Here is a 12,725-nt window from a genome sequence, read left to right on the forward strand (position 1 = left end):
AGAAAGCGCCATCCATAGAACAGTAGGCCTAGGCTTATTTATGTTTACCAACAAAGTAAGTAGGTACTTTTCCCCCTATGACAGATGCCTCATAGGAAACATGACAGCCAAAGAGATGAATGAAAGCCAAATTCATTTTTACTAGGCCTAGAAATACCATGTTGAAGAGTGGCTGATTCCTCAGCAGGGAACTGTCCATGTGTGATTCTCAAACTATCAGTAGGCAGCAGCTCCAGAGAGAGGCTGTGCTCTCACAGTTCGGTCTCCCTCCTGATAAAAAGTGGCTGGGGTGTAATACTTGCCACGAGGAGAAAACAGAGTGAAGCAGCTGACTTCTCTGAAGACACCAGATTTAGACACAAGTTGTAATGGCTCAGCCAGTTCACCAAGAGCAGGTGGGTCATGGTATAGGACACATCAGAAGCTGAAGATTTCTTGCTCTTGTACAAAATAGTCAAATATCTTGGAACAGACAAAGACCTCTGATGATCCTGAACTTGTGGGTGCCTTCTTCAGTAACTTAATCACCATACTTGACAACAACTAGGAAGGCTTATTTATCATTTCTGATCAAGGCCTGATCAAGTTCTCCTCTTGTCCCAGCCAGGGAAACTTCTGGAGAGTCCCTCTTCTAACATAAACACATGCTTTTTAGGTGAAAGACTGGTTGTTTAGAGCCCAAGCTCTCCAAGAGGGTGGTGACAGGCCCCTTACCTTGGAGCATTACTAAACACGATGCAATCTATAAGCACCCAGCACAAGCTGTCCGTATGCCTGTGAAAGGTTTTGCATCAGATCAAAGGGCAAAGGGAGAAGGAAATGAGATACCAAGGTCTGAGCCTGTCCTGACTGCAGTGCTGTATCTGGCAGGATGGAGAACATGTCACAACCAGAAAAAACACACAAGCAGTGGCGAACTGGTTGAAAAAGAGGGCTTGCAGGGTTTGACAGGAGGTTTGCAGAGTGAAAAGTGTCCATACAGAAAAGAGGAGGACTTCAACAGCAGGGAATGATCTCAGAAGCTGTTGTTCCTCAGTCTCAGGTGCCCACTTCTGTGGTGTTCAACAGAGAGCAACCAGAACATCTTATCCATGATTGGGAAGCATTTGGCAGATTTTTGGTGCTTTTGTGAAGTGTGCATCTTTAAATCACATGTAGTATGCTTAATTAATAATCAAGGTAAAGAAATAAATCAGCATTTTTAGAGTGCTGAGACCTAGGGAGAGGCACTCTAGGAAATGTTTCCTTACAAAGAGTATCTTGTAGACTATTTTAAGTTTCATGGCTTGAAACAACTGCAAACTATATGTATTTCTTATCCCAGCTTATGACCCCCTGGAGCATGATAATGGGTATAAAACATTAATCTGATTTGTTTAAAAATATTAATCCAATTTTTTGTTTAATGGTACAAATCTTGGCACAACTGATAACAAAAACTTACAGCATCTTATCTCTTTAAGGAGATAGCTAAATGCTATGCCATTCATCACAGTGATAAGTAGTTCCTCAGGCACAAATACACACATATTGCAGTCCGTGCATGACGTCGACCAGATACAGCTCTGTTTTCTGTCTGCTCTGTGTGGTGCTATCGACAAAGAGCTATGAGAAAGGGCAAAGCAATACTCTTGAAAAATCCTTCACAAATGTTGGGGTTTGCCCTCCTATGAACGTCTCTGGCAAATTTTGACCAAAACCTAGAAATGTGTTTTCGCATGAGCATAGACTGAAAGCGAGACTTTGTTCTTGCAATCAGCCAAGCATTTTGTTTGAAACTGGATTTCTTGTGTTTCAGTCAGGCTAAAGCTGATGTTTGGGCAAAAGCGGCCTCAAGGTCTGCTGTGTGGAGAAGAGCCCTGCAGAGCAGAGGTCACCTGCAGCAGCCCAAGGGGTGTGCAGGTGATTCAGTGCTTGTGCTGTGCCATGATCCTACAGCAACAAGTTGCCTTTGGTAGCCAGCACTGACTTCAGGTTCAGTAACTGCTTCAAGGTTACTACTATGAATGGATGTTACCAGAGAAATGTGGAAATACTAAAAAAATCATACTCATAACCTTTTAATTACAGTATTTTCTTTTTTTCTCCCCAAGTTTATCTAAGCATTCTTTAAACCAGGTTTATCAGCTTTGATATGTCAAAACTTGTTCCTGTGATTAGCATGCAACATTGAGGTTCAAATATTCTAGTTGCATCTCCAGTTCAAAAATCCTTTATGCTTTAGCTCCCTATCACAAAATGGGGTTTGTACCACATCTGTTTCATCTCTTGTCTATCAAAAGTAATTTGATTTAGAAATACTTTGGAGTTTTGTATAGACAAGAAGCAGCTCAAAGGAAAACTTGTTCTCGGCTTGGCCTCTAGATGTTTTTGTTTCAGCTTCTTGCAAAACTTGCACTTTCAATTTAAGATTACTGAAGCACAAATATCACATTTTTTTTCCCCTTGGTGTTCTGGGGAAGTCTAACCAGGGAAAGTGAGGCATAAGCCAGGCACAGAGGGCACAAGTTTCATGTAAGAAAGCAGATTGAGGGACATGCTTAAGCCATTCAAAGAGCCTGGGCTGATTTCCCATTTATATCAAAGGTTTTTGGACTATTCATTCATCTCTGGGGCTGGTGCAAAACCTGGCAGGGCAGTGGAACGTAATGGGTGGGTAGCTGAGTCCTATACAACATGGGAAATACTCTTGTCCCAGCTGCTACTTTTGGGACCAGTTCCTATAAGAATTAGACAGAAGACAAGGGCAGAGCAGAGTGAGCTTGTTTGTTTAGACACACAATGTTTGCCTTTATTTCCCTCCATCTTTTCTAAGGGCTGTGACGGCACTTCCTTCCTAGTTCATTTTTGCGGCTGCCTGAAAGGGATACGTCTAAATAGGGGACAGAGTGACTGCAGGGCAGTTTGCTTGTTTGTTAAACAATATGGGAAGAAAACAGAGGCCATGTAGAATACTTCCCTCCCCTCTGTACCCCAGGGAATATTCTTTAAAAAATTTGGCAGCAAGTCTTTCATCACAAACCAGCAAACCACTACATGGAGTGGCTGGCCCTGGAAACTGTTTTAGCAATTTAACAAGAGAGGAAGAGGAGACACAGGAAAGAACCTTAAAAAAAAACCCCACAACAAAAAAACCCAGAAAAATTGTATAAAGCCTCATAGAAAATTTCTACATCAGTAGGATAGAGTGTTGAAACAGTAAAAACTTAATGTCAGTTTTCAAGGGACAAAACCCAAAAAGTGTGATGAGCTTGCTTTGCTACATGGTGCACTTCAAAAAAGAGCACAGTATCATGTCATGTCCTAGATCATGCTGCTGATCAATTTAAACAAATGCTCTCTCTGACAATGACCATTGCAAGACTGCTAGAACAAAAGCACAAGAAAATTCCTGCAGGCTCTTGTGAAAAATACGTCCAGAGGTAAGTCCAAGTGGCTAGTGCAGAAATTCAAGAAAAAAACCAGCTTGTTTTGCCTTCTTTCCTCAGACAACTTGGTGAGATTTTGAATCAGCACCGATGGCCTCTGGTTCTAGCAGTAAGCTGGGGGTATAATTCTATCCAAGCCTCAAACTTTAGACATGTAAAGCTTCCTGAGGTCTGCTATTTGCTTGAGTGTTTATCAAATACATGACTAACAGTCTAACAGCTGTGACTGGCCTGCTTAAACTTCTGTGCTTCTCAGCTGCAGGGCCTCTGAATTCCATCACCGCTCTTGACGGGTCACTCATTCCCTCACTGATCTTGTGGGTAGGATGCTTGGGGCATAGCTTTTCCTCCTTCCCCAGTCCAATAAGTCTGTTAAATGGAACCTAGTTCAGTAACTATTCTGCCTGATCTTGTTTACAACTAATGCCACAAGGTGAGCGCTTTGCCTAGAAGTTTATATATTAATTTCATACATAAGCATTTATTCTTGTCTTTGGTTGGAAAGGTGGAGAAAGCAGATGTTAGCTAGAAAATCTTGACTTTTCTGCTTGCTCAAGGTCATTCTTAAAAGGCCTCCAAACACAATTTAATCTGTTTTCAGAGGCCTCCAATGCCAAATAAGGGAGCTTGCAGACCAAGAGCAGTCTGTTAGTGCTACTGTGTGTACCATTACAATTCTGGAATTCATAAGCAGTTGTGAACCCTTCTAGATATGGTTTGTTTCTACTTTAATTGAATACTTGCCCTGCATTATTAGGAGTATGTGTTTCTATGCTGGATCCCTCTGTACTCAGCACTGATGAGGCTGCACCTTGAATCCTTCGTTTGGTTTTGGGCTCCTCACTACAAGAAAGACATTGAAGTGCTGGAGGATGTCCAGGGACAGGCAAAGGAGCTGGTGAAAGGGCTGGAGCATAAGTCTTATGAGGAATGCCTGAGGGAACTGTCATTGAGTCTTATGAGGAATGCCTGGAGAAAATGAGGCTCAGGAGGGACCTTATCACTCTCTGCAACTATCTGAAAGGAGCTTGTAGCCAGATGGGGGTCAGTCTCTTCTCTTTCACTAAAAAGTGACAAGATGAGGAAATGGCCTCAAGTTCCTCCACGGGAGGTTTAGATTGGATATTAGGAAAATAATTTTCATGGAAAGGGTTGTGAAGTATTGGAACAGGCTGGCCAGGGAAGTGGTGGAGTCACCATCCCCAGAGTTCTTTAAAAGATATGTAGATGGGGCACTTGGGGACATGGTTTAGTGGAGGGCTTGGCAGTGCTGGGTTAATGGTTGGACTCAATCATCTTAGAGGTCTTTTCCAGACCAAATGGATTCTGTAATTCTATGTACCCCTTTGAATCCATGAGGAGCATGGCACAGAGGTGGGGTGCCCTTACAGGAAGAGAATTACTGTCGGTTCTCACCATGTAAGACCAAGCATCCTCATCTGCTTTTCCTCTCAGTGGGAGGAGGAGGCTTCACTGTTGCTGTGGATTTACAGGAGGCAGCACCAGAGTTGGCAGTTTCAGCAACTTGTATGTACTTCTACCAGTCTTAGATAACAGAGTGCAGTGTCTAAGTAGAAGGTGGGCAGGTGCCATTTTCTAGACACATTACCTTAATGAGTCTCCCTTTCTTTTTAAGAAGTTTTAGCAAGGCTTTCAAAGATGCTTTTCTATGTATCACAAAGCAGTTTTCATTGTTATCTGCTGAATAAAATTGGTCATAGGCAGTAAAATTTTACCATTTTCTTTCTTTTACTTGAGTACAGATTTTAATGTAGTTCTAGCTCTGTAGGCATATCACTGAGGTGTCATATTCAAAATCAATTTGGATTATTGCTTGTATTATTGTTACTGAATGCTTTATTACTTTTTATATGCTTTGGAAGCCCTAGTTGATAAATTATGTAGGTGACAAAGGCTTCAGTAACAAGTGAAAAAGCCCACGTGTTCTTCAGATGTTCTCTTGGAAGAGAGAAATGAGTACAGACTGCTGGAGACCATATGATTGAGTTAAAACAAATATTTTAGTATCTTTGCATTCCTTTTCATATGTTTAAATACTTAAAATATGCTGTATTGTACAGATTTCCCCAAAGGTTGGTAAAAAAGTGGCCTATTAGCAACTTTGCTAATCATACCATCAGTGTTTCTATAAACTTGAATTATAGCCTAGCTGAAGTTTACATGTTTAACTAGCTCATAACAATGATTTGACTGAAATTTATTTTCTTTTAACTGTTTTTGAAACAAAACAGGATACTTACCAGATGATCAGCTTGTTTTGAATAGATCTTTCAGAGTGCTGTCACTAAACATGTTGGAAGTGTTTGGCCACTTCTTCCTTTTAGAAGAATCCTTCCTCTATTACACACACTTTGCACACCATCTTAGTTTGGGCTGTGTTATGAATATAATCTACTTCTGCTATTCTGCTACTAGCTGTCTTATTTTAAAAAATGACAGTTCTCTAAAGTGACAAGTGTTTTAACTGAGGCCACCCTTTCTCGATTCCCAATTTCTTCCAACTTTTCTAATAAATGAGGCACAAGCCCTATCAAATCAGAGCCATCTAGACTATATCATCCTGTCTATATGCTTATAACATGCTTATCTCATCATATCATAGAAAATGCTGTTTAATTTGCCTCCCTGGAATACATACATGACTGCACTGGCACTTTACACTCTACCTGTTTTTTGAATAGTAGTATTCTTTCATTCACTGAGAATTCTGTTCCTAAGGCACTTTTCCATTTTTAGTGTTATAAAACCTTAAGAAATACTGTGTGGGTTAGGAGCAACTGTGATATTCAGACCCACCACATCAGCCTTTTATTACATGAACTAACAAAGTGACTAGTAAAACACTAGTACCTGGAGAAGCATACACAACACACTTGCTGCAGGCTTTTTTCTTCTACAGTAAGAAAAAAATGCCAAGCCTATGAAGTAATGGATTTGATTCCCTCTGTGACAGGGAAATCATCCTTATCTGTTATAGGTCTTTCTGGGTTTTGAGTAAATGTTAGAAAAGCAAAGGGCTCTCCCAGTTGTGTGGTAACCTCCTCATGCTGATCTTCATGCTCTTGGCCCATGGGGGGAAGGCACTGCATCTTCTCATTTCAGTGAATGTCCACTTCAATAAAACATAAGAAAACTGTACTCCACAACCTCCAGTGTAATTCTTAAAGACTTGTTAATTAGCAACTACCAAAATAATTGAATTACTTTATTTCCGACACTAGACTGTTTCTTGCTCACAAGGCAGTGCTACCTGACACTTCTTACAAAACTGGTAGCCTGTAAATCCTATAATCATAACAAATAGTGATTTTTAGGTATGTGTGATGCTTTACGGAAGCTAGGAAGGAATAATTTCAGGGTTTAAGCATGCGCAGTTTTAAATGACTTACGCTCTTGCTGCTTCTCAAGGAGAGATTGTCTCACAGTCTTAAAGACCTCTTGCTGTGTGGAAAATGCCTTTTCCTTTCCTTCTGCCTCAAATTTTCCATTAACGATTTTTTACCTCAACTTGTACACCCACTCAACTAGTTTGAACTCTTCTTCTGTGTTTTTATGACCTTCCAGTGCTAGTATACTACATCCCCCTTGTCTAGTGGCCAGATTATGTCTTGAATCTCTTTGTATAAATGTACCCCTTTGGTGCCCTTATCTTTTGATGGAATTTTTTCTTCTTTGAATTCCTTCCCATATTTCATTGTATTTTACTGTCCTTGGATTCAGCTTGCAAGTTCACTTCTCGCAAGCATTCTGGATGCCTCAGAATATATAGGAAAATATAGTAGGATGGTGCAGAGGAGAGGGGAAAGTGAGCAATGCTCAAGTGCTTGGGACAGTGCTCAGTGCAAAAGGCACATGGATGCAAGCATTGCATCAGTGCCTCACCTTAACCTCTGGTGCTATGCTATTCATCATTTTAGACATTGATACCTTTTCTTGCTAGAGAAATGAAATAGTTCTGGGTTGACAGATGAGAAATAGCTGGAAGTAACTTTTCAGAGATGCAGTCGATGGCTGTATGAACAAGCTATGGTATAACAGAATTAGCATTTTGTCTTCTAAATTTAATGCATTGTTGTGTTAAGACAGTATCATGATTTCATTCTTTATGATTGTAGGACACTGCCTCCAGCAATTTGCAGAAGATCTGTGTATGACATTTAATTTTTGTATATCTTAAGCGGTGTGTGAGAACTAATACCATGACAGCAAGAGGTTTGCTTTTGCTAGACTGTGAAGCAGCATCCCTCAGTGCTCCCTGGGGAATGTAGGGGGAAGTGACAGTGATCAAGACTTTGGGACGCTCAGGCACAGAAAGAATAGAATGATAACTATTGATATTCAGTTGGTAACTGAAAGGCAGCAGGCCTCCTTGCAGCTGCTCTGTCAGACAGGCCTCACAAATCAAAATCCTCCTTCAGATGCCCAAATTATATTTCTGTTGGCTAAGACTTGAAAAACTTTAAAAAGTTGTTTGAATTAACAGCTGTCTTTGGCTTCATTTTTCACCTTAGTCAGTTGTTTGTATATCCTTCTGGCTCTCACTTTGGCTTCATTTCACTGCTGTGTGTGCTTTAACTTCCTCCAATTACTTTTACACTTGCATTTTTTAAAGCAAACCTATGACTCCACAACTCATCATGCCTTCATTTTCTCTGTAGAAAATAGGAAAGCAGTGAATTATTTTTCAGCATTGCATACAGCTGCCTATCAAGTAGCAGTCTGCTTTCCACCCTGCTAAATTCAAGAGTTTCCTTTCCACAAGACTGCAACAAACCAAAAGTTTCTTCTTATTTTTAAATATACGAAGCTATTGAGTGGGGAATATTCCTGTCCAGTTGTCTGTCATTGTGCAGTCTTGTCTTCCAAAAATTTTGAAGTTGCTTTGGTACCTGCCCTTAATAATACTTAAAATATCAGCCTGGGAGACAGCGGGAGTAGCCATGCAGTTGGCTGTAGCATGAAATGAATGTAAGAAAAACACCTCATCCTTTGGGTAAAAGAGCAGAAGGAAGAATGCAGATTAAAATAAAACTCATTATGCATCTCCAATTTTAAACATTTAATAGTGCACTTATTGAGTATACTCTGTACAGACATCTATAGCAAGTTAAACATTTTCCTTTCTCTCATGTAGATCATAGTCATGTAAAGCACATTTACAATAGAAAACATACTTGAGGTACAAAATCCCAAAAAGAATATCTGAGGTATAAATACAGGTATATTTTAAATAGTCTTTATCATGCTTAATCTATGTTTGACAGTACACTGTGGGCAAGTATACATGTTTACAATAAAATGGTATGTACAACATACAATTTTACAAATTCAAAAGTGTTTGATGTAGAGGAATATACAAGAGTTTCCTACTCATGAGGAACATTGTTACTGGAAGTACTACATTATCTGCCATTATACAAAAATCTTCATCAAAAAGCTTAAAATAATACTGACAATGGTAACAAAGTCTCAGTCAAGATTCCATCTTGCAACTCATTCATACCTTAGCCACAAAATACATTTATCACTTAATACTGCATCTCAAAACCAAGTCTTTACCTTTACAGTAAAACCTACAGAAAGACACCTTTCCAGAGGACCTCGGGACTTCCTGCAGTTCATACAAGTTGATTCTCAAGGAGGGGGAAATATCCCAAAGGGTTTAAAACACAACAAAACCCAAGAAAAAATGGCATCCTCCTTTCTGTCCCCAAACATAACCCTCCAAATTGCTCACATCCAGGTTCTGTTCATGTTAACATGCAGCTTTTAGGAAAATGGACGAAGGAGGGTGAGTAAGGAGAGAGTTTGTGTGATTCTCCCTAGCCAAGTCACCCCAGCTGCTACTGCAGGAGTCCTGCCACGTCCCAGCACCATAACTCCAGTGTTGACTTCTTCCTCTTGAGCCTTTAGAATATAGTTAAATATATAAAAGCTCATTAAAAGACTTACAGTTAATGCAGGTAGCAGTAAAAGCAATGAACATTTTTTGGCAAATTATCAACTGATGTTATTGCCTTTCCTCACCATTGCATAGACATTTCTAAGCTGCTACATTGCTCAGAAGTGTATTTTCTTAGATTTGCTATAGAATTGCTCATCACTCTTAAGAGTTCATCTGGATAAGGAGTGAACAGTAGCCAAAGCAAGCCTCCTGTAACATCTGCTAGGGTTTTTAACAAGGTTAGAGTTGAGAAAAATGCAGAACTGGCACATGGGAAGGATGGCCACTCCTAGTCCACAGAGGAGTCTCAATCTAGGTTTAACTGTATCCAGCATACTAAAATCCATTCTGGTTGCCTATCAGTGTACCAGACACATTTCAAATTCAACTTCTTCTATCCTTTCAACCATTAACACACTCATTCACACTTTAATCTTTGTGCAAACCTTTCTCTGCTTATCTCAGTGAGAACACATTGAAGAGTACCAACTATTCCAGTGGATACACCAGTCCCTCAATGCACTACAAATAAAATGACATGAGTATGTACATAAAGCTAAGTATTTCACATGGGAATGATAAGCCTTCACCATATTTCATAATATATTTTGTATTTAAAGACATTTGCTTCTCAGAAGCAATTCAAACCACTAATAGTTCATTTTTTTTTAATTTTTTATTTTTTGCACAGTCCTCTTATGTATTCCAGTCGAGGCCTACACTATAGACCTTATACAGACAGGAAGCAGCTTTAAAGTGTATGGTATGGCCACAGTCCTATAGTAATGCTCACAGTCAAGTTCTCACGCTGTCATCCCTTCATGACATGACCTGCAGATGGTACACAGTCCAGTCTGCAGCCGATGAGTCTCAGTTTTGGGTAATGTCTACATTGCTGAGGTGTGGAGCTCATGGCTGTTCCTCTTCAGTAGTCACCTGGATTTTATTTCCTTGCTCTCAGGACTCTGATGACTAAAAGAGTCTCGTATCTTAACAACTTCGGATGCACACAAGTGCCCAAAAGACTTGGTGTACCAGTCTGGCATGTGGCCCCTGTTGCGTGGAGAAAAAGTCACAATGAGGTAGGTACCAGTAACTTTGCATGCATTTTCTTAGTCAGAATCAAATACATATCTAGCTGGTTAAAAAATGCCCAACTAAGAAATCTTTTTAGTACCACCCACTGCTCAGCTCAGCCTTATTAATACATAGACTTGCTCAAAACAACTCTGCCACAGTGAGGAAAAATTATGAGAAGTTTGGTCCTCTTTACTAGCTTAATATTAAAATTAACATGTCCTTGCATCCAAATATGACTGTAAGAGGAAGGGGTGGGGTTATATACCAATAAAGATAGTGGAGCACATACTAGAGGCTTCTAATGCCACAAACCACACCTGCTGCTAGATGTGCACTGAAGCCAATTTTCTGTGACATCTCAGAGACATTTGCTTCTCAGCAAATGCATACTCAGTAAATGCTTCTCAGCATTTGCATACCTTTGAGAAGTGTGTACTACTGGCCAAGCTAAAGTCTGTTGAATCATCAAAATTGTCCACTGACCGCGTTGAAACTATACAAGAAAAGTTACCACCACCAAAGGATAAAGTGGAAATTCCTACCTTAAATCAATTCTGCACATGTAGGTAAGTTTGGATTTTCCTGACCCGCAGGGCTCAATCAGATACCTAGACAGGAGCACATTGACTCTAACACCTGCCACTGGAGCACGGTCGTGGTCCACTGAGGTTGCTAGAAGCACACATGCTCCTTTGGGGAAGTTTGTCCTCCATGTTCTAAGAAAAAAGAAGAAAAACAAAAGTCTTATATTTGACAAACAGTAATTCAGACATCTGACTTCAAATAAGGCAAAAAATTGATATTTACCAACATAACTTACATTATAAAGAAATAGGTAAGGCTGTGTAGGATATAAACATCATCGCGCGTGAAAGTCTTACCTTAAGACTACGAAGTCCCTGGCTGGGTGAGGTGCCATGCTGTTCTGGACATACTGGTATATATCTGTCTGGCTATCCAAAGGTTCGATTACTTTTGACTCTATAAGATCTTCATCCCAAAGATGCTGCTCTTTGAGTAAACGATTTAAAACGTCCTCTGGTGTAGCTGGGATTTCAATGGTAGTTTTCCATAATCGGAGTGGAGGACCTTCGCATACCTGGGGAAAATTAGTGGAGTCCTCAGTTTTGCTCTTCCTTACATTTTCTTTTCCTTTCTATTTTAGTTTTGGCTAAATACAGAAAATTGAATACACACACACATATATGTACATATTGTACTAAGCTTGGCATAAGCTCAGACTAAGGTTTGTTTTCCAAACAGCCAAAGGCATCTGCACACTGATGTCCACGTTATTTTTAAGTTACAGTTATATACTCCAGTATGGGCCCCCATTAAATTGTGATGCTACAGAAAAATATCCTAATTTTCCAAGCTTGTTTTTTAAAATTCTGATTGAAACACTTCTCCCTGTGCGAGCTCTGAGCTATGCAAGATTAGAGCTCAGAAACTTCTTTCCTACTGCCTGTATAGTGACAGTGCTTGGAGGCCTCACTCAGCTTGTTAAGGCTCTGCATGTGAGTAAAGACAAGTAAATTCAATACAGTGAACATTCCTGGGCTGGATAAACAGAAGAACACAAATCAGTGCATGTCAGCTGACTACTGCTGAAAGACATGTTGTTTTTAGATGGTGTGCAACTGTGTCAAAAGATTAAGAGGTTTTTTCCTTAAATCTATCTGCAACGTAAAGATGTGCACTGAACCTTCTGTAATATCCTGTGTCAAAAGTGAGCTAAAAACCAGAGCTGTGGCGAGAATGACAGGGTGCATACCTTCTTGTACGCCAGCTCTGCTTGCTCTGAGGTGGAGCAGCTGACCCAGCCTTTAAACTTCTCCTTCATCTCTTTGAGCAAGTCATCCACGCAGTCCTGGAGGTAGCAGTGGTAGTCAGAGGGCTCGGTGTTGCTGCTGCCGCCCCGGAGCTCCTCCAGGCTGAGGGGACGCAGGTCCTGCTCTGTGTACGAGTTCCGACCCCTGCTCATTTCTTCAGGTATCTGAGGGGTGAAAAGGGTGAAATAATCCTCCTGCAGCTCTCTCTCCCCATGTCACTGAGTTAGTCTAGCAGTTCAATAGCCACAGAAAGATGGGTATGCTAGTTTTGTAAGTGATGGGTTGCGTATGTATCAGGTTAAGCACTCAGTGTGAAGAAATGCCAAAATTAAGTTTGTGATTTGATTTAACTCAAATTAGTCTCTCTTTTATGGGTGTCTTATTTTATTCTCTAGAGTATCCCCCTTTGCTACACAACTA

At 40.3% G+C, this 12,725-nt stretch overlaps 1 protein-coding gene across 6 annotated transcripts in view; it reads right to left on the reverse strand.

Moving 5' to 3' along the window:
* Nucleotides 1-8,495: 8,495 nt before the first annotated feature.
* Nucleotides 8,496-12,725, reverse strand: part of DLC1 (DLC1 Rho GTPase activating protein) — a 259,503-nt gene continuing 255,273 nt past the window's right edge. For all 6 annotated transcript variants that reach the window (XM_051790262.1, XM_051790260.1, XM_051790259.1 and 3 more), the window contains 4 exons: nt 12,248-12,469; nt 11,355-11,572; nt 11,016-11,189; nt 8,496-10,446 (listed from right to left, as the gene is read on the reverse strand). In XM_051790262.1, the coding sequence (XP_051646222.1) occupies nt 10,326-10,446; nt 11,016-11,189; nt 11,355-11,572; nt 12,248-12,469 (735 nt within the window). In that variant the 3' untranslated portion in view covers nt 8,496-10,325. The remainder of the gene's footprint in view (nt 10,447-11,015; nt 11,190-11,354; nt 11,573-12,247; nt 12,470-12,725) is intronic.

Source organism: Manacus candei, unplaced genomic scaffold, assembly GCF_025592945.1.
Source record: "Manacus candei isolate 608988 ecotype Guabito, Panama unplaced genomic scaffold, ASM2559294v1 h1tg000028l, whole genome shotgun sequence".
Lineage (NCBI taxonomy): Eukaryota > Metazoa > Chordata > Aves > Passeriformes > Pipridae > Manacus > Manacus candei.